General features: G+C 37.8%; 2 protein-coding genes across 2 annotated transcripts; one reads left to right on the top strand and one right to left on the bottom strand.

Moving 5' to 3' along the window:
• The first annotated feature begins 7103 nt into the window (after nt 1-7103).
• LOC130936436 (plant cysteine oxidase 2-like) lies at nt 7104-12391 on the top strand. Its single transcript, XM_057866502.1, has 5 exons — nt 7104-7701; nt 9751-9875; nt 9968-10160; nt 10707-10913; nt 12118-12391. The coding sequence occupies exons 1-5, from the start codon at nt 7470-7472 to the stop codon at nt 12243-12245; spliced, it is 885 nt and encodes a 294-aa protein (XP_057722485.1). The 5' UTR covers nt 7104-7469; the 3' UTR covers nt 12246-12391.
• Nucleotides 12392-16756: 4365 nt separating this feature from the next.
• LOC130934443 (uncharacterized) lies at nt 16757-19060 on the bottom strand. The gene is made up of 2 exons (XM_057864015.1): nt 17543-19060; nt 16757-17437 (listed from the first exon to the last, which is right to left on the bottom strand). Exons 1-2 carry the CDS (start codon nt 19058-19060, stop codon nt 16757-16759), a joined length of 2199 nt encoding a protein of 732 aa, XP_057719998.1.
• Nucleotides 19061-20385: the final 1325 nt, after the last annotated feature.

The raw sequence follows: 20385 nt of genomic DNA, 5'->3' as shown, positions 1-20385 counted from the left end.
AATCAAAAACCATTCTTCAAATCTATTTCAAAATAATCTCAAATCTTCTTCAAAAACTCACCCTTTTCTCAAATATTTTTCATATCTTTTCAAATTTCCTTTCAAATCTCTCTTTTGTTTTCGAAATTCTCCTCCCCCCACTCTATAAATGAACGTTCCTCATCCCTCCTTCCTCACACCATTCGAATTTTCCCCCCTCTCTCTCTATCTTATCTTCTTTCTTTTCTTTTTGCTTGAGGACAAGCAAAACCTCTAAGTTTGGTGTGCTTTTCCGTGATCACTAAGCCAAGATTCATCAATATCATGGCTCCTAAGGGAAAACAAACCAATTTAAGAGGCAAGAAAGAGAATAATCCAAAGAATCTTTGGAATGAAGAGAAGTTCTTAACCAAAGAACATGAAGACCATTATCATAAAATAATGGGTCTGAGGTCAGTGATCCCGGAAGTTAAATTTGATCTGAAAGAAGATGAATATCCGGGGATCCAAGAGCAAATTCGAAACAGAGGATGGGAAGTTCTAACCAATCCTGAGACAAAGGTTGGAAGGAACATGGTTCAGGAATTCTACTCAAATCTGTGGCTAACAGATAAGCAGAGAATGACTGGAACTGCTTACCATACCCATAGAACCATGGTCAGAGGGAAAGTTATATACTTCCATCTGGACAAAATAAGAGAAATATTCAAGTTGCCTCAACTGCAAGATGATCCTGATTCCTTTAATAGGAGGATGGTGAGAGTAGATAAGGGGTTGGATCAGGTTCTAGAGGACATATGCCTCCCTGGAACTAAGTGGATAACCAATTCTAAGGGTGTCCCAAACCAACTCAAGAGGGGAGACCTCAACCCAATTGCAAGAGGTTGGCTAGACTTTATTGGGCATTCCATATTGCCCACTAGCAACCGTTCTGAGGTCACCATCAAGAGAGCAGTGATGATCCATTGCATTATGCTTGGAAAAGAAGTGGAGGTCCATCATCTGATTGCTTGTGAGATCTACACAATTGCAAATAGGAATTCCACTGTAACCAAATTGGCTTACCCAAGCTTGATCTCCTTGCTCTGTAAAGAGGCTGGGGTGAAGATAGAAGAAGATGAACTCATACCCATAGAACATCCAATCACCAAGAAGACAATGGAAAGAACAAGAGAAGCAGGGGCGTGAAATCCAAGAGATGAAACGCCAAAAGCTCTCCTCTCAAGCTGAGGGAGCATCCACTTCTCAAAATCAAGGTTGTTGAGTCCTAACTCTGTGAAAACCTCTATCATTAGGAGCCTATTATTTTTCGTTTTTTTTATTTATTATTTTTAGTCTCATTTTATATCTATATTTGAGTCTTGTTCTTAATTAATAAAATTAATAAAGTTTATGCTTTAAAGCTATGAATGTCCTATGAATCCATCACCTCTCTTAAAAGAAAAATGCTTTAATCACAAAAGAACAAGAAGTACAGGATTTCGAAATTTATCTCTGAAACTAGTTGAATTAGTTTGATGTGGTGACAATACTTTTTGTTTTCTGAATGAATGCTTGAACAGTGCATATGTCTTTTGAATTTGTTGTTTTAAGAATGTTAAAATTGTTGGCTCTTGAAAGAATGAGGAGAAAGAGAACTGTTATTGAGGATCTGAAAAATCATCAAATTGATTCTTGAAGCAAGAAAAGCAGTGAAAAAAAAAATTCGAAAAAAAAAAGAAGAAAGAAAAAAAAGAAAAAGAAAAGAAAAAAAAAGAAGAGAAGGAAATAAAGTTGTGATCCAAAGCAACAAGAGTGTGCTTAAGAACCCTGGACACCTCTAATTGGGGACTTTAGCAAAGCTGAGTCACAATCTAAGAAGGTTCACCCAATTATGTGTCTGTGGCATGTATGTATCCGGTGGTAATACTGGAAGACAGAGTGCTTTGGGCCACAGCCAAGACTCATACACTGGCTATGTTCAAGAATCAATATACTTAACTAGGAGAATCAATAACACTATCTGAGTTCTGAATTCTTATAGATGCCAATCATTCTGAACTTCAAAGGATAGGGTGAGATGCCAAAACTGTTCGGAGGCAAAAAGCAACTAGTCCCGCTCATCTAATTGGAGCTATGTTTCTTTGATATTTTGGAATCTATAGTATACTCTCTTCTTTTTATCCTATTTTGATTTTCAGTTGCTTGGGGACAAGCAACAATTTAAGTTTGGTGTTGTGATGAGCGGATAATTTGTATGCTTTTTGGCATTATTTTTAGTATGTTTTCAGTATCTTTTAGTTAGTTTTTAGTATATTTTTATTAGTTTTTAATTAAAATTCACTTTTCTGGACTTTACTATGAGTTTGTGTGTTTTTCTGTGATTTCAGGTATTTTCTGACTGAAATTGAGGGTCCTGAGCAAAAATCTGATCCAGAGACTGAAAAGGACTGCAGATGCTGTTGGATTCTGACCTCCCTGCACTCGAAGTGGATTTTCTGGAGCTACAGAAGCCCAATTGGCGCGCTCTCAACGGCATTGGAAAGTAGACATCCTGGGCTTTCCAGCAATATATAATAGTCCATACTTTGCCCAAGATTTGATGGCCCAAACCGGCGCTCAAAGTCACCTACAGAAATTCCAGCGTTAAACGCCGGAACTGGCATAAAATTTGGAGTTAAACGCCCAAACTGGCATGAAAGCTGGCGTTTAACTCCAGAAAAGGTCTCTACACGAATTTCCTTCATTGCTCAGCCCAAGCACACACCAAGTGGGCCAGGAAGTGGATTTTTCTGTCATTTACTCATTTCTGTAAACCTTAGGATACTAGTTTACTACTTATAGGACCCTTTTACATTGTAATCAGTACCTTATGACCTCATAACATTTTGTACACGTTTCTTTCCACAGTATGAGCCTCTAAACCCCATGGTTGGGGGTGAGGAGCTCTGCTGTGTCTTGATGGATTAATGCAATTACTACTGTTTCTTATTCAGTCATGCTTGCTTCCATTCTAAGATAACACTTGTTCTTAATCCGGATGAATGTGATGATCCGTGACAATCATCATCATTCTCAACCATGAACACGTGCCTGACAACCACCTCTGTTCTATCTTAGATTGAGTAGTTATCTCTTGGGTTCTTTAATCGGAATCTTCGTGGTATAGGCAGGACCTGATGGCAGCATTCAAGAGAATTCGGAAGGTCTAAACCTTGTCTGTGGTATTCTTAGTAGGATTCAATGATTGAATGACTGTGACGTGCTTCAAACCTGTAACCTACTGGGCGTTAGTGACAGACGCAAAAGAGTGATTCTATTCCGGTAGGGGAGGGAACCAAACCGGTGATTGGCAGCACTGTGACAGAGTGTGTGCATTAGCTTTCACTGCGCGGATGGGAGGTAGCTGCTGACAACAGTGAGACCCTACACGAGCTTGCCATGGAAGGAGACATGCGTGTTTGATGAAGAAGATAGTAGGAAAGCAGAGATTCGGAAGATGGAGCATCTCCAAACCTCAACCCATTCTCCATTACTGCAGTACAAGTAACCATTACATGTTCTTTTGCTTCTTACAATCAATCCTGATAATTTCTGATATCCTGACTAAGATTTACAAGATAACCATAGCTTGCTTCAAGCCGACAATCTCCGTGGGATCGACCCTTGCTCACGCAAGGTATTACTTGGACGACCCAGTGCACTTGCTGGTTAGTTGTGCGGGATTGCAAAAGTGTTATTGCAATTTCGTGCACCAGTCAGTTACTCATCCACGGACCAAATCCAAACTTGGAGCCAAAGCAAAGCTCTACGGTCAAGATTGAAGAAGCTTGAAGAAAAAGGACGAGAGTGAATGGGTAAGTTGCATGCAACAGATTCGGATCTCTTTCTCATCACTAACAAAGTAGCTGCAAGCTCTGTGAAGGAGAAGAAGACAATATGGACCTTGAACTAGCTTCAAACTTAGAAGCTTCACTCTTCTATAATAAGAGTGAACGGCCAAGGGTTGAAGGCAAGAGAAAAAGAACAAAGCACAGAGTTTAGTTCTCATAGCTTCCTAAACTTTTGAGTTCTTCTCCTTCATGGTTCTTATTTAGTATTTTTTTTCCTCAATTTAATATGTTTGAGTCTCATTGAAAAAGGCAAACATGGTGAGGTTTGTAAGAAAAAGGCAATGAGAAGTAAAAGACAGTGAGTTAAACTAGGAGAAAAAAAGTCATAAGATGTCACAGATTTTTTTGTACATCTTTCTGTTTTGTTTCATGATCCTGTGGGGATTTCCTTACAAGTTGGGTTAGCATTTGGCTGCTGAAAGTTAGGTTGAGTCCTAGTCAAATTCAAATTGGGTTAGAATCTGGATTTGTCCCAGATAGGATTGGGTTGATCCTAGAGAAAGCATTGATGTATGTAATGTATTGACAAAGTTAGTGAAATTCCATCATAATTGTGAAGGAGACTAGATGTAGACTACATTGTACTAAGTAACTGAACGAGGATACATTTGGGTGTTACTTCTTCTTCTCTACTTCGCTTTCGTTTTTGTTACTCAGGAGACAAAATAAAAATGTCTCTCAACTCGATACGAGACTAAAGTAAAAATATCTCCTAAGTTTCTTTGAAAAAGTGAAAAATAATATTCAGCAGAAAATGAGGTTAAGATTCAACCTCCCCTTCTCTCATATTTTTATAATTATTGTTTCACCTTTTTAACAAGAACTTATGTCACAGTTAAAAAATTTCGGTGTCAAAATTGAAAAACTTCTTGTGCCACAGTAAAAAAATTTCGGTGTTATTTTCTAATAAATTCTGTCTAATTCAAAACTTCTTCTATAAAAAAAGAGAAAAAAATTAAACAAAGTAAAAGAAATATATAATGCTGTAAAATCATCAAAAAGAAGAGAAAGAAAAAAAACGCAGTAACAACAACAATAATAAAAGAACGACAATAAAAAACACGCAAAGACAAAGATAGAACGCAAAAAAGAAAATATTCATATTAAAGAGTATAAGATACACGTTAATAAAAAGATACACTCTCACTGATGAGATTACTTTTTATTGGATTTAAACAAATTAAATTAAAATTGATTACAAAAAAACTTAGATATATAAGGTGACTATTCTTAGTTTATTACTTATCTCCATTCACACGATAACAACAATAATAATAAATTAATTAGATAAATACATGCGATTTGGTATGATAATAAATTAATTAGATGAATACATAAAATTATATATTAATTAATTTTTTATATATAATATAATCAAATCTTAATAAAAATATAAAAGATAATACGTATAAATATATATAAAAATGTTTAATAACTATTTTGATAATTAATTTTTTATGTCAAATATATAATATATTCCAAAATAGATATTGAGCTGCATATAAATATTTGTATCAATGTCGATATTGTGGAGAAAGAGACCACGTGGCATGTTAAAGTGAACAAAATCCAAGTTTTTAAATTCTAAATTTAAGTCTCAAAGTCACACTTACTTATATGGCCACCAATATTACACGACACCCTGATTCATTCACTGGGTGGATCTGTGATAGCTTGTTTCATCTGTTAACCAGCTGCTGCAACATAAAGATAAAGATGATTGGTCTATTACAATTTATTAATTATACTACATATATATTAAAATTAATTACTATAATTAATTATTAACATAAAATATTTAAAATATAAAATATATTAAAAATAAATTAAATAATATAAAATATATATAAATATATAATAATTTTATTTGATAATATATAATTTATTATTTATCTAAAGTATAAGTAATTCAATTACGTTTAAATTTTCACGTTAAATTAGATTATTGTTTAATTTGTAATTTTTAATATTATTTTATTTGTCCATTTAGTTTCCAAATGAAAATATGCTTTATAATTTATTATTTGAAAACTTTTAAAAAATACAATTACTATATTGTTTATTTCATCCTTATCGTCTTGATACAATAAAAAGTAACAAAAACAATAATAAGCACAAGAAAAGGGCTCGGTAATTGGATTTAAGTATACTATTTAAATTTTTATTAACTATAATTTATAACATATTATATTATTGACGTAAAAACATCAGTCACCAATTAATTATTATAAAAAATATATTTATGTTTATAAAAATTTTAATTATATTATTATGATAATTTTGACTGTTTTATTTGTAAAAGTTATAATTATTCTAATATAAAATAAATAATTATTTTTATAATTGATTAATTTAAAAAAATGTAAAAAAATATACATCTAAAAATATATAAATACTTTTTTGTGTTTATAAAATATTATTATATTTTAAAAAAAATATTTTTTATGTACGTTATTTTTGAATATTTTTTTATGATATAAAAATTAATTTGTATTTTTTATTAATTATTTTTAATATTAAAATAAAAATATTCAAAATAACATAAAAAAAATAATAGTCTATATGATATTAGAAAATTTTTAAGTATATTAGTATTTGAATAATTTTTAATTATTAATTTTAATTATAAAAAATATATATAATATATATAATTAAAATTAATAATTAAAATTTACTAAAATATTAGTATACTAATATACTTAAAAAATTTTCTACAATATTTTTTATCACTATATATAAACGATAAACGATAAACGATTATATGAATAGATGAAGAGGACACACGTGCTAAGCATCAAGAATTTAGATGAGTAGATAGTATTAATTTTTAAATTTTTATAACAGTAGGAATTTTTATATGCACACTAGCTAGAACCTAGTTGGACATTTTGGTAAATTTAATTTATTTTGGTTCACCGTCTTAAACTCTTATCACACAAAACAGGGGTCGCTTTTATAACCAGTTTCCAAACCAAACAATACTATGGGGTGCTACCACCGAGTGCAACAAATGCTGGTCTGGCTTTTAAATATTTCTTTTTATTTTTAGTTTTAATTTTAAATTTCTTTCCTTTTATCTTTTTATTTAATTTTGGTCCAAATTTTAGGTTACTGTTTTCCAGCCAAAAGCACAATACCATGTCATATAGCCCCTAGTTTTCTCAAAGCATTGATTTGCTCCCTAATGTGACATTCATATTATATATATTTTACATTGTTATGTTATTATTGCATCTAGAGAAGGAAAAAGAAATGTCTTCTTAATCATAATCCACAGAAAAGAAATTCTCATCCTGTAATAATATGCACTTTTTCACCATTGCATTAAATATCTTCACATCTTCTTTCTTATTCTTATTCAAGTCAACTTGACTATATCATTTCACTTCTTCCTTATACGGTCTTTATTCAAAATTTGATGTTTCTTATTCTAGACTCAAAAGTTGAAGCATATTTAATACACCTAGGACTCCAAAGCGATTGATCCAGTGGGCTATATCTATGTTAATCTTATATATTTATTACCTTGAACCTTAATCTGTGTATGTGTGTGTATAAAATTGTTTATGTAAAAGCACTAATTGATTCATCAGAAGGAAGATTTTTTGTGTGAGTATTATGGAGTTGGAACAAGGTGGTAGAGAAAGAATTGTGCATAATCATGTTAGTAAAGTTGGTTATGTGAATGGTGTGATAAACAAGAGGAAGAAGCCTTATAGAAGGGTTAAGAGGTCAGTGATTAGGGTTCCAAGGGCTCTTCAGGAACTCTTTGTTTCATGCAAAGACACATTCAAAAGCCCAGCCACTATTCCTTCACCACATCATGTTCAGACACTTTGCCGCATCCTAGGTATGTCACATTAGATTTGGTTCTTTTAGTCGTTTATTTAGTGTGTGTGAGATGTTATCCTAATTATTTTAGTGGAATAATTATGTCAAATTTACCTACACTTTGTATATTAGGAGTTTGTTATTACACATCGATATTTTGTTTCATTTGATGAGTCTTGATCTGTGTAGACAGTCATTTAAAACGACCATTAAAATCACTTACTAATTATAAAATATATTACCATACAAAATATTTATTAAAAATAAATTAAATAACACATTTATTTGATTTTAGTGTCCAAATAAATTTTTAATTATTATCATATGTAGCATAGTTTCATGAGGTTAGATATTTTGGATATGCTTGGATTTTGAAAATGGTTTCCTTTGCATGTTGTTGTGGCCATGCATTTTGACCTCTACTTTCCCGAATTAGATAAAATTTCAAACAAGAATGCAAAGCCCCAAAAGGCCAAAACAAATGTTTGATCAAATTTTTTTTTTGCGGCACAAAATAAACAAAACGACGTTATTGTTATTATTATTATTATTATTTTCAAAGTTATTATTATTATTATTATTATTATTATTATTATTATTATTATTATTATTATTATTATTCCAAAGTTAGAAATGAGAATCAAATTTGCGATCTTTGCGATCTTTAAGTGAATATGGGAAGGTCATGCTATTTTATCTATAGTTCGTTGGCATTATTATTATTATTATTATTATTATTATTATTATTATTATTAAGGGATGGATGAATGAATGATGACCTTTACATTAATTTATTTAATTTTTTGAAGACTTATCACACTTACCATAGAAATACAAAATATCGCCAGCCATAGAAACCAATTTAAAATTTGATTTTTTCCGTAATTATTCTTTTGAATTTTGATGGTATATGACATCAGTTTTAATCCCCCCCCCCCCCCCTTTATTTTATATTTTTTATGATAGTATTATTTTTTTTACCTAGTTAATCACTGCCCACAGGAAACTCTTCTCTATTTAATTAGTTTACTTCCATTCTATGTTTATAATTGATTTATTTTTTATTACTTAATTAATCACTGTCCACAGAAATCTCTTTTCAGTTCAATTAATTATTTACTTTCTATTATGTATATTGACCTAATTAGTCGCTGCCCACAGAAGCCTCTTTTCTACTTAATGAATTAGCTATTTACTTTCCATTTTGTTTATTTGGACAACATCCCATATAATAATTAATTATTTTCAATTTTTTTAAATTTCTATTAGAAAGAATTTTGAAAATAGAAAATATAATGTAAAATATAAATAAGAAATTAAATTAGAAAGGAAAAAACCGTTTGAAATTTCCTCCTCAAAATTCAATTATTCAAAACAAATCATAGAAAGATACACATTTCTTGGTGCATGTGCAATTATATGTCTTAACTCTTAAGGGAAATTAATCCAAGTCCCAACACCCCTCTTCCGGCCTTTTTTTTTAATTTAAATAAAATAAATTATTTATTTACTCAAATAAATCGTAGTACACAATTTTACCGTTTTGAACGTTTAGTTGTTTTTTCTTTGGCAAAAAAAAGCGAAAAAAAAAATTGCAAAACAATATATGAGGATTGCATCCGTCGAAAATGCAAGTTCATATATTTAGTAAATATGCATGTGTATATAAAATAAAAAATATGTATATGTATTATTATTCTAGCATGATTAATATATGGATAATGGGCCAATGAGTAATAATTCAAATGGCATAGTCTTTCCATACTCAATTAAAAGATTGCGGATTCGAGTCTCCTATATTTGGTAAAAAAAATATACGGATAATGGGGGGGATAATGGGGTAATGGCTGAAGAGTAAAATTTGGGTGAAGACTAAACTCTAAAGATTATTTTTTAGTAAAGAAAAAGTTCCAAAAAAAAAAAAAAATTTGCACATGGTTCTTATAAATTTAGTGAAAATTTTCAATTTTTGCCAAAGAAATTTCCTTAACATACATATGGACTGGCAATTTATTTCTCTAATTTTTATGTATGTCCTACAAATAATAATAATAACAATAATAATCAGATGATATAAAGCCAGAAGATGTTGGGCTGAGTAGAGATCTGCAATTCTTTAAGCCTGGAAAGAATATCATCAAAGAGAATCAAAGGGTCACTTACACAACCATGTACAAGTGTGACAATTTCTCCGTAAGTGTTGCTAATTATATATATAATTCTAGTGTCCTAAACTGCTAATAACTTGATTAATTAATTAATTATGTTGGAAATTTTGCATGCAGCTTTGCATCTTTTTTCTCCCTGAATCAGGAGTCATCCCCCTCCATAACCACCCTGGGATGACAGTTTTCAGCAAACTTCTCTTGGGAAAAATGCACATCAAATCCTATGACTGGGTTGATGAGCTTGAGGCCGAGGTCGAGGTCGAGGCTGAGCCTTCCAACAATTTGATGCAACAACAACAAAATTCTAAAGGTAAGCCTCTCTCTAATACACATGAAACAAGTATAAATATACACAAATATATGGTGACTAATTTGGTAATTGAATTTCAATATTGAGTATATATTTAACTTGGTTTCCAACAAATTCAAAAACAAACATTTTGGTCCATCTTTATTACTTTGGAAGTCTCTGAAATTTATATTTTAAGACAATTTGGTCCTTTTATCACTTATAATAAAATGTTTAATATATAATAGACAAATAAATTCTTATTAACAAATTTATTATAAGAGAATTTGATCCCCAATAAATATTATTATAAGACAAATTAGTCATCTCAACAAGGAGATTTTAAAGTAATAAAAATTTATAGAGGATCAAAGTGTCCAATTTAAAATAATTTTAAGAACCAACCTGGTGTTTACTCTCTAATATTTATAGGAAGGGGAATGCTAGGGGGACAATGACTTTGTTGAAATAAAGCAAATGAAAGAAAACAGATATTGTAATGAAATTGATCATGAAATCAAATGAAGTAAATAGTGTGGTCAATTAACGATTGTGATATTTATGCAGTGAGATTGGCAAAGTTGAAAGCAAATAGAGTGTTGACGGCACCATGTGACACTTCAGTGTTGTATCCAACAAGAGGGGGAAACATGCATGAATTCACAGCAATAACACCTTGTGCTGTTCTTGATGTAATTGGTCCTCCTTATTCCAAACAACATGGCAGAGATTGTTCTTACTACAAAGATCACCCTTATGCTGCTTTTTCTACCAGTAAGCAACACTTCGCTTCTTTTTTTCTTTTTTTGGGTCTCGGTATCCTAAATTGCTATATCTGGAATATTGGGTTCCATATATTTAATACTAATAAAAGAAACTTGGGATTCAAATGTCTCTGTTGCTTTATAATTCTTTTTGGTCAAGTTCAAGCTTTCCAATGCAAAATAATTTTTCTTTGGTCATGATACTATTGAATATAAATTTAATAATGGTACATATATCGCATGGGAATTTACTTTTATTGTATAAGGATAGTAAAATATCAAACTAAGATCGGTTGGAGTAATAAATTTCAAACAAAAATTGAATTTGATGGCAGGATATCCATTGTATATTTTTTTTTAAAAAGGGGCTAACACACTATTGAAAAATTTTGTAAAATGTTGAAAATAAGGTTTTCTATGATAATGCAGATTATGCACATTTTATATTTTATGAACACATTAATTTGCATTTCTACATGGAACAAATATAACGCAAACTTTTTGTCTTGCAATTACAGTTAACCCTGGCCCTGCCTTATTCTGTAAATACACTTGGACTGTGATTCTTAGTTTGTCACTAGGATAGAATAGATTTGAATAACTTTACACCTTTATATTTCTAGAAAAAGCTTAAAGACGGTAATTTTAATTTGTATTGGCGAAGACTTTAGCTACCATTCTAACATCTTTAGCCTAACAATCTAGCATTATATTTTTTAGAAAATGTTTTGAAATATTATTAAAATACTTATCAAAAATAATAAATTGTGAGAGTCCGAATTTCTTTTTGATGGATACTTCTATGATAACATCTTCACATGAAAATAATATTATAGACCATTAGATAAATTGATATATTTAATTAAATATATTTAATTAATCATTTAGGGATTCATAATTGTTACCCTCATATAACCTTTATATAAATATGTCATCATGCGAGTATTTTTCTTTCTCCTTATACAATCTGGGACTTTATACCTTCAATTGGTCATAACTGTTCCACTATTTGCAAATGTTGGCAAGTGGCAACCCCATATGTGTGCACTTTATGGTGGTCCGTAGAATAAAATATTATTTAAACATAATTATTATCGAATGTTAAAAGACATATTATGTATTTATGGCTACTTGCTGGATAAAATGTGAATTCTATTAGTTACATAGTATCCTATATTATGTTCAAGAAATATTTTTCCATTTATATATTGCAGATGAAGAGATGGATAAGGGGAAAGAAGCGAATGTATATTGGTGGTTGGAAGAAATTGAAGTGCCAGAGAACTCTCAAATGGATGGGATTGAGTACCTTGGTCCTCCCATTGGTGAACCATCCTTTTAGATTTTTCCTTTTTGTTTTTTTAAAAACAAAAAATGGTAATTTCATATATAATATAGCACTCTTGCTAATTTCTTAATATCTTGATGTGCATACTGCTACGCGTATATAGAAGATCCCTCTCCCCTTTACCATTTTGTGTCAATAGTTCAAGAATTGAAGCATGTATTTTGCTTTGTTCTTCGGTTTAAGTGTGGCAACATACATTTTATCCGTACGATTGTCAAACTAATTTACAGTGCATAAATTAGGTTCGAGTAGGGTTTTCGTACGAATTGAAATTTGTATATGTATATGTTATATTGTACGAATCAGGATATGTATATGTATATTTTTATATATTTATATAAAAATATATTTTAAGTAGATATTGAATCAAAAACTTCTCGCTAAATATAAAAAATTCTAAGATTATTAATTAATAATTTAATAATTTTTTACATAAAAAGATATTTCTGTTTTAAATTATTATAAATTTATATAATAATATTATATTTTTTTAATACGATCGGATATCCGCATATTAAGAACAAGTAGAATTAGAATTAAAATATTCTCAATTCAAAGTATAATTGAGTTTATACAAAAATTTTAACTTAAAAATAGAATTAAAGTTGACTCTAAATTTTATTTTATCCTACTAATTGCCATCTTTACTTTCGTTGTTTTCTTAAAATTTAGCCCTAAATTAAATGAGAGCTGTTATGTTGTTGGTCCTTTTACTTGTTGCCAGTTGGTATTACTTTATTTGTGGGAAAAAAATATTTTCGTTCTTTAAGAAGATACTATTTAATGAGTTTCTATTTTTTTTTTTCAGAAGTCTAGGTAACTAATTCTGATCCTGCAAACTTCTTTAAAAATTAACTAATCTTTTGATATGCTAAAAAAAATATTTTAAAGTATAGAAAAAACAACATTCAAAATCATACCATAAAAAATATTTGAAAATATTGATGAGAAAAATTTATCTAAAATCATATTTGAAAATATAGGAAAAAGAACGTTTGAAATTGTTCGTTAGTCGGCTTCCGAACAGGTCGGGTGGACAGAAGATGCAAGATGGATAGGTGAGGATGTCTTAGTCTTGGTCGCACTGATTGTGGGTCCGCCGAGCTGGCGAGCACTTGTACTGGCGAACGGACGAGGGGGGGTGCCACCTGCAAAGACACTCCGACGCTCAAGTCAGCAATGTGCAGGCGGGCAGAATAATGGAGTGAGAGAATGTGACGTACCTCGGGGGAAGAGCCAATCTTCCCCTTATATACATGTCAGCAGTGGGCCCCTTACGTGACAGGCCCATATTCCCAAGGACGCTGTCCTGCAGCACGTGTGTGATCCGTACAGGACGCGTGTCCGGGTCGGTTGTAGGGCGCGTGCCCGGGTCGGGTGTTACATGGGTCGGGTCGGCCCAAAGCTGGTTCTGGGCCGGGCCGTAACAGTGCCCCCACGCGCCAATGGTAGTCGTGGGAGCTACCAATGGCGTGTCGTCTCGCATCTCGTCTGGTCGGTCGCTCGTGGGGAGGACGTGCCCCCAAGGCGCGTCTCTTGGTTGCTCAAACAACCGTTTCATCGCCTCGTTTCCTGCGCCGAGCATTGAATGCTCATAATGGGGTGAAAAACCCCGTTTGAAAAGACCATTTTGCCCCAGGCGTTTCGCGCTCTGGAGGCAGCTTTTAAACGAGCGGTTTTGGTATTTCTTCATTTTATGTACTTTTTCCGCACCCTCTATTCTCCCTTCCCCCTCCTTGCTACAAGGCTTTGCTGTGGTGCCTCCGTTCGGGTTTCTTGCATTTTACCAGATTCAACTCCATCTTCCTCTCATCAATTCAGGTAATTTTTCCTGATCATCCTCCCTTTTGTGCATTACTTCTGCATGCTTGTTATTTGGTTCTTTTGATGTTACTGCGTAGCCTTAGTTGCGAGTAGACGTGTTAGGGGGGAAGTACCATTCTAGGGTAGGCTTTTTCTCGTTCCTTTAGTCTTCTAATCTTGTTTGCCGTTAGTCGGGAAGTCGTGGGGGTGGTGTTTGTTTTCGGCCTGAGCGACCGATCTCTTAGACTAACTGGATGGTACCCCCATGTAGGTATGGCCCGCACGGTCTCCCGAGCATCCGTTAACCCTGCGGCTTACGACCAGTATGCTTGGGTCGTCTCAGATGTGAGGGATTCACCCAACCAAATGAGCGAAGAGGAGCTCACCGAGTTCCGACAAGCCGGGTATCTGTGTGGCGGGACTGACGAGGAGGCCAATTATGACGCCTTCGTCCCGGCTGCTCACGAGCGGTTGTATGAAATCAACTTCCAACCCCGCCAGGTCGCCGACTGGATTTGGTTCTACAAGGCCATGTTCACTCAAGTCGGAGTTCGCATTCCGTTCTCAGCCTTTCAAATGGCGCTCTTAAACCGAATTTCTGTGTCACCGTCGCAGTTGCATCCGAACAGTTGGGCTTCGATCCGCTGTTTCGAGATGGTTTGTGAATATCTCGACCTGCCGGTGTCCGTAGATGTCTTTCTCTTTTTCTTCACCCTCACAAACCCTACCAAGCAGGGGAAACACAGGAAAGGGTTCATGTCCTTCCGGGCTGCTCAGGGTCGGAAGATTTTCGGCTTGTTCGAAGATTCTTACCATGGGTTTAAGGACAAGTATTTTAAGGTCCGTCCGGCCAAAGGTCGCCACCCCTTTTGGTTGTCTCTGGAGGGGGTACGGCTCATCCCGACTTATTGGAGCTTCGGGGCAGGAGCCAATAGTTTTATTAAGGTAGTTTATAAAAACATGTCGGCAGAAGATCAGCAGATTGCCGAGGTGCTAAACGCGGTTTTTGGGAAGAACCCAGTAAATCCCCACCTCCTCATGGGTGATCGGGATTCCGGTCGTAATTATATTTGTGAGAAGCTCTTTACTTTACGCTTTATCTTTTTCCTTTCTTGTTGATATTATGTGACGACTAACCGACCTTACTTGTTTTCCCGCAGTGGATATGTCGGCGTCCGTGACGGGTCTTCCCGACTTGTTTCAAACTTTCCTTGGTGGTGGCGACGATGAGGAGAGTGACGAGCAACCCGCCTCAAAGGGACCTGATGCACCGGAGGACAAAGACGCTCCCGAGCAGAAGGCCGCAACCGATGGGATCGGGACCTCGGCTCAGGGCGCCTCGGTTGAAGGTGGCGAGGCGGCCCGTGTTTCTCCTATCCGTGAGGTTGTCGGGACTGGGGGTTCGATGCCCAATCCGGATGATGAGGAGGAGGTGGTAGAGGTCTCTAGCCTAAAGAGAAAGAGAAAGAAGACATCCACGGCGTCCTCTAGTCCTGAGGGTGTCCTTACCGTCATGGAAAGGAATTTCGATGCCAGCAACTTCATAGATACCCAACTCATTCCTGGCACTGAGGAGTACTTCCACGAGTCTTCTCTTGCCGGGCAGGCGAGGTGGATGTACCGAACTCTTCTGCGGGGCGCCGTGATAGCCCGGAAGGCCGAGTTTGAGCTATCCGGGATGGAGTCTCTCCGTCGGAAGTTGGACTCCGCTGGGAAGGCCAACAATGAATTGAAAAGTGAAGTGGAAACTCTTCGGGAGCGGTTGACTCAAACTTCGGAGAAGTTGGATGCCGCCGAGAAAGCTACCTCCACCACCGCCGAGCAGAAAGCTACTTCCGCCGAACAAAAGTTAACCGCTGCCGAGAAGAAACAGAAAGAGTCGGACGCGACGATTGAACGTCTAGTCGAGCGTGAGATGGCTCTGGAGAAACAGGTCGGCGAAGCGCAGAAGCGTACGGCCGAAGTCGAGAAAGAGAAGCAGGCCGCGGAGGCCGAGCTGGCAACGTGGAAGGCGAAGTATAAAGATGTCGTTAAGCAGGGCAAGGCCGCGATCTTGGGTACTGAGGAAGCCCTCAAAGCTCAAATTAAAGTTGTTGCTCCTGAGTTCGACACGTCGGCGATTGGTGTCCGCAAGGTTATTCTTGATGGCAAGGTTGTCGACGTCCCCAAGAAGTGAATTTCTTGTTTACAGCCTTTCGTGCAGCCGCTTTGTTATGACTTGTAAACTATCTTAGTCTTGGCCGTTTTTGGCTTGCGAACAATTTAGCCGTTTTATTTTGGCTTGTGATTAATGACCATTTTAGCCGTTTGCCCATGTTGTCGTGATAAGCTTTTTATTTGTCTGAGTGCGTTATCATTTCTAACCGTATTGGTTTATACTTCGTCGTTTACTCGCTTGCTCGTGTTATCGTTCCTATTAACCGTTTTTGGTTTGAAGTTGTTTAGACTGGCGGCCCGTGGCCTTTCGTGTAGTTGTTTGTTAAGACGTTGATTGACGACTTCCCGGGGTGATCAGTCCCGGGTCGCACGTCGTTGTCAGTCACGATGGGACGGTTTATCTGAAAAACTTAGATAGAACATGGTGGAGAATTTGCACAAGTATATCTTATTCGGTATCCACATAAAAGACTTGAAAGTTACTATGAAGTTCAAATGGCAAATTAACTACTTAGCTTAGATTAGCCGGCAGGTCGCTGCGTCCTCTAGGAGTAGAATCTTCTAAGGTTGTCCGCGTTCCATGTTCTCGGGACCTCCTTGCCATCGAGCCTTTCTAACTTAAAGGCCCCTTTTCCCATCACTTTCTTGATTCTGTATGGGCCTTCCCAGTTGGCCGCTAGCTTGCCTTCTCCTGGGGTCGGCAGGCCGATATCATTTCGCCTCAGGACAAGGTCGTTTGGTCCGAATTCCCTTTTGAGCACTTTGGTGTTGTAACGGAGCACCACTCTTTGTTTTAGCGCCGTTTCTGTCAAGTGGGCCATTTCTCGGGCTTCTTCTATCAGGTCCTTTTCTACAGTTTCCTCTACTCCTTTCAAGAGCAATCGTGGGCTTGGTTCGCCGATTTCCACGGGTATTACTGCATCCACCCCGTACGTCAGTCGGAATGGGGTTTCCTTGGTGGAGGATTGCTCGGTTGTTCGGTAAGACCAGAGGACCGATGCCAGCTCGTCGGCCCAAGCGCCCTTTTTGTTGTCCAACCTCTTCTTTAGCCCTGAAAGGATAACCTTGTTGGCGGACTCCACTTGTCCGTTCGTCCGAGGGTGTTCTACCGAAGAGAACCTTTGCCTTATACCTAGGCCGTTGAGAAATTCTGTGAACTTTTTGTCAGCAAATTGTGTGCCGTTGTCCGAGATGACGACCTCTGGTATCCCGAACCGTGTTATCACCTGCCTCCACATGAATTTTCTGCAATTGGCTGAGGATATGCTAGCCAATGGTTCGGCTTCTATCCATTTAGTATAGTAATCAATTGCCACTATGAGATATTTGACCTGCCCAGGGCCGACAGGGAAAGGCCCCAAGAGGTCGATTCCCCACTGAGCGAATGGCCGGGAAGTCGTCAGCAAGCTCAACTCGTTTGCCGGTGCCTTGGCAAAGTTGGCGTTCTGTTGGCACTTTACGCACTTTTTGACAAACTCTTTGGAATCCGCCATCATCGACGGCCAGTAGTACCCAGCTCGGATCAACTTCCTTGCTAGGGCTTTTCCTCCGATGTGGTGCCCACAGCAGCCCTCGTGGACTTCCCTAAGGACGTAGTCCGTTTGGTCGGGGTGTAGGCACTTCAGTAGGGGCTGGCTGAGCCCTTTTCTGAATAGCTGTGCTTGGATGACGGCGTATTTGGCCGCTTCCCTCCTTAATTTCACCGCATCCTTTTCGTCACCAGGGACTTGGCCGTGTTCTAAGTAGTTGGTGATGGGGTCTAGCCATGAAGAACTTAGGGTTGTTATGTGTAGTGCAATTGCAGGTTCCCTTGTCATGCCTTGGATGAGAGACCGGTTTCCCTCCCCTGGCTTAGTGCTGGCTAATTTTGATAGGAGGTCTGCTCGTGCGTTCCTTTCTCTGGGTACATGCTGGACCGTGACCTCGTCAAACTTTTGGCTCAAGCTTTTGACCTTTTCCAAGTACTTCTGCAACAAGGGGTCCTTGGCTTGATAGCTGCCGTTTACTTGGGAAGTGATGACTTGGGAGTCGCTGCATACTTCCAGCCTTTTTGCACCGACCTCTGTTGCTAGGGTCAAGCCTCCTATGAGGGCTTCGTATTCTGCTTGGTTGTTCGAGATGGGAAACTCGAATCTGACTGACTGCTCGTATACGACCCCGTTTGGACTTTCTAGGATGATCCCGGCTCCTCCGAAGGTCTGGTTGGAGGCTCCGTCTACATGGAGCTTCCACCGTGTACCCATGTCTTCGCCTGGGTCTCTTGTTACTTCAACCAAAAAATCTGCCATGGCCTGTGCCTTGATGGCTTGTCGGGGCTCGTACCGTATGTCATATTGAGAGAGCTCGATGGACCAAGTCATCATTCTTCCCGCCAGCTCGGGTTTTTGGAGAACTTGTCGGATCCCTTGGTCCATTCTGACGACCACCTGGTGACTCTGGAAATACTGTTTTAACCTTCTCGAGGAAGTTAGGAGTGCTAAGGCTAGCTTTTCCAACTTGCTATATCTTAACTCTGCTCCTTGTAGGGCCCTGCTTACGAAGTAGACTGGTTGCTGGGTCCTCCCGTCCTCCCACACTAGTACTGCGGCCAGGGCTTCGCTTGTTATAGCGAGGTACAGGTACAGTGGTTCTCCGTCCCTTGGCTTCCCGAGAACGGGAGGTGCCGCTAGGATTTCCTTGAAGTGTTGAAAGGCTTCTTCGCACGCGGGTGTCCATTCAAACGCCATCCCTTTCTTCATGAGGTTGAAGAATGGTAGGGCCTTTGTCGCCGAGGCCCCGAGAAACCGGGAAAGTGATGTTAATCGCCCTGCCAACCTCTGGACGTCCTTGACACAGCCCGGGCTCTTCATCTGAAGTATTGCCTGGCATTTCTCCGGGTTGGCTTCTACCCCTCTCTGAGTTATCATGAATCCCAGGAACTTGCCGGCTTCCATGGCGAAGGCGCACTTGAGGGGGTTCAGCCTCATACCATGTTGACGGAGGGACGCAAACACACTTGCCAGGTCGTTTAGGAGGTCGTCAGGTCGTGTTGTTTTTGCCAGGATGTCGTCCACGTAAACTTCGACCGTTTTCCCTATGAGGTCGTGGAATATCCTGTTCATCAGCCTTTGATATGTCGCCCCTGCATTTTTCAAGCCAAACGGCATTACCTTGTAGCAAAAAGTTCCTCCTAGCGTTATGAACGCCGTTTTGTCTTCGTCTGGTCGGTGCATCGGTATCTGATTGTAACCGGAGTAGGCGTCCATGAAACTCAGATATCGGTACCCTGCCGCGGCGTCGACGAGTGCATCTATGTTGGGGAGGGGGAAGCAATCTTTGGGGCATGCTTTGTTAAGGTCAGAGTAGTCCACGCACATTCTCCATCTGCCATTGTGTTTTTTCACCAATACCACATTTGAGAGCCACGTTGAGTAGTCCACTTCTCGTATGAAGCCTGCTTCTAGGAGGCCGGCCGTTTGCTTGGCTACCTCCTCTGCTCTTTCCGCCGACATCTTTCTCCTTCGTTGAGCCACTGGGCGTGCTTCCGGCTTGACGGCTAGGTGATGGGAGATGATTTGTGGATCTATGCCCGGCATGTCGGCTGGCGTCCATGCGAACAGGTCTTTGTTGGCCCTTATCATTTCAATCAAAGGCTCCTTCAACTCATGTGGGAGGTTCTTGTTGACGAATGTGAACTTTTCCCCTTCGTTACCGATGCTAAATTTCTCCAGGTCCCCTTCCGGTTCCGGCCTCGGCTTGTCCTCTACTCTGGCATCGAGGTCGGCTAGGAATACGCCGGATGCTTCCTTGGACTTCTTTCTGAGGGAAAGGCTGGCGTTGTCACAAGCGACCGCCGTCTCGAGGTCTCCTCTTATGGTCCCTATGGATCCATCATCGGTGACAAACTTCATAACTAGTAGCTTGGTGTTGATTATGGCTTCAAAATCATTGATTGTTTTTCTTCCCAAGATGATGTTGTAGGCTGTGGAGTCTCGGAGGATTACGAACTCGGCCATCGCCGACCTCCGACCCTGCGCCTGTCCCACCGAGATTGGTAGGGAAATGACTCCGTCTGGTTTGATGAAGTGGTCGCCTAACCCGATGACCCCGTGCTGGTGTGTCGTCAGGTCGGCATCCTTCAGCCCTAGTGCGTCGAACACGTTGCGGAACATGATGTTTGAATCAGCTCCTGTGT

This window comes from Arachis stenosperma, chromosome 6, assembly GCF_014773155.1.
Source record: "Arachis stenosperma cultivar V10309 chromosome 6, arast.V10309.gnm1.PFL2, whole genome shotgun sequence".
NCBI classification, from domain to species: Eukaryota; Viridiplantae; Streptophyta; class Magnoliopsida; order Fabales; family Fabaceae; genus Arachis; species Arachis stenosperma.
Note: the sequence above shows the minus strand (reverse complement) of the source record. Positions and strands in the feature narration are given on the sequence as shown.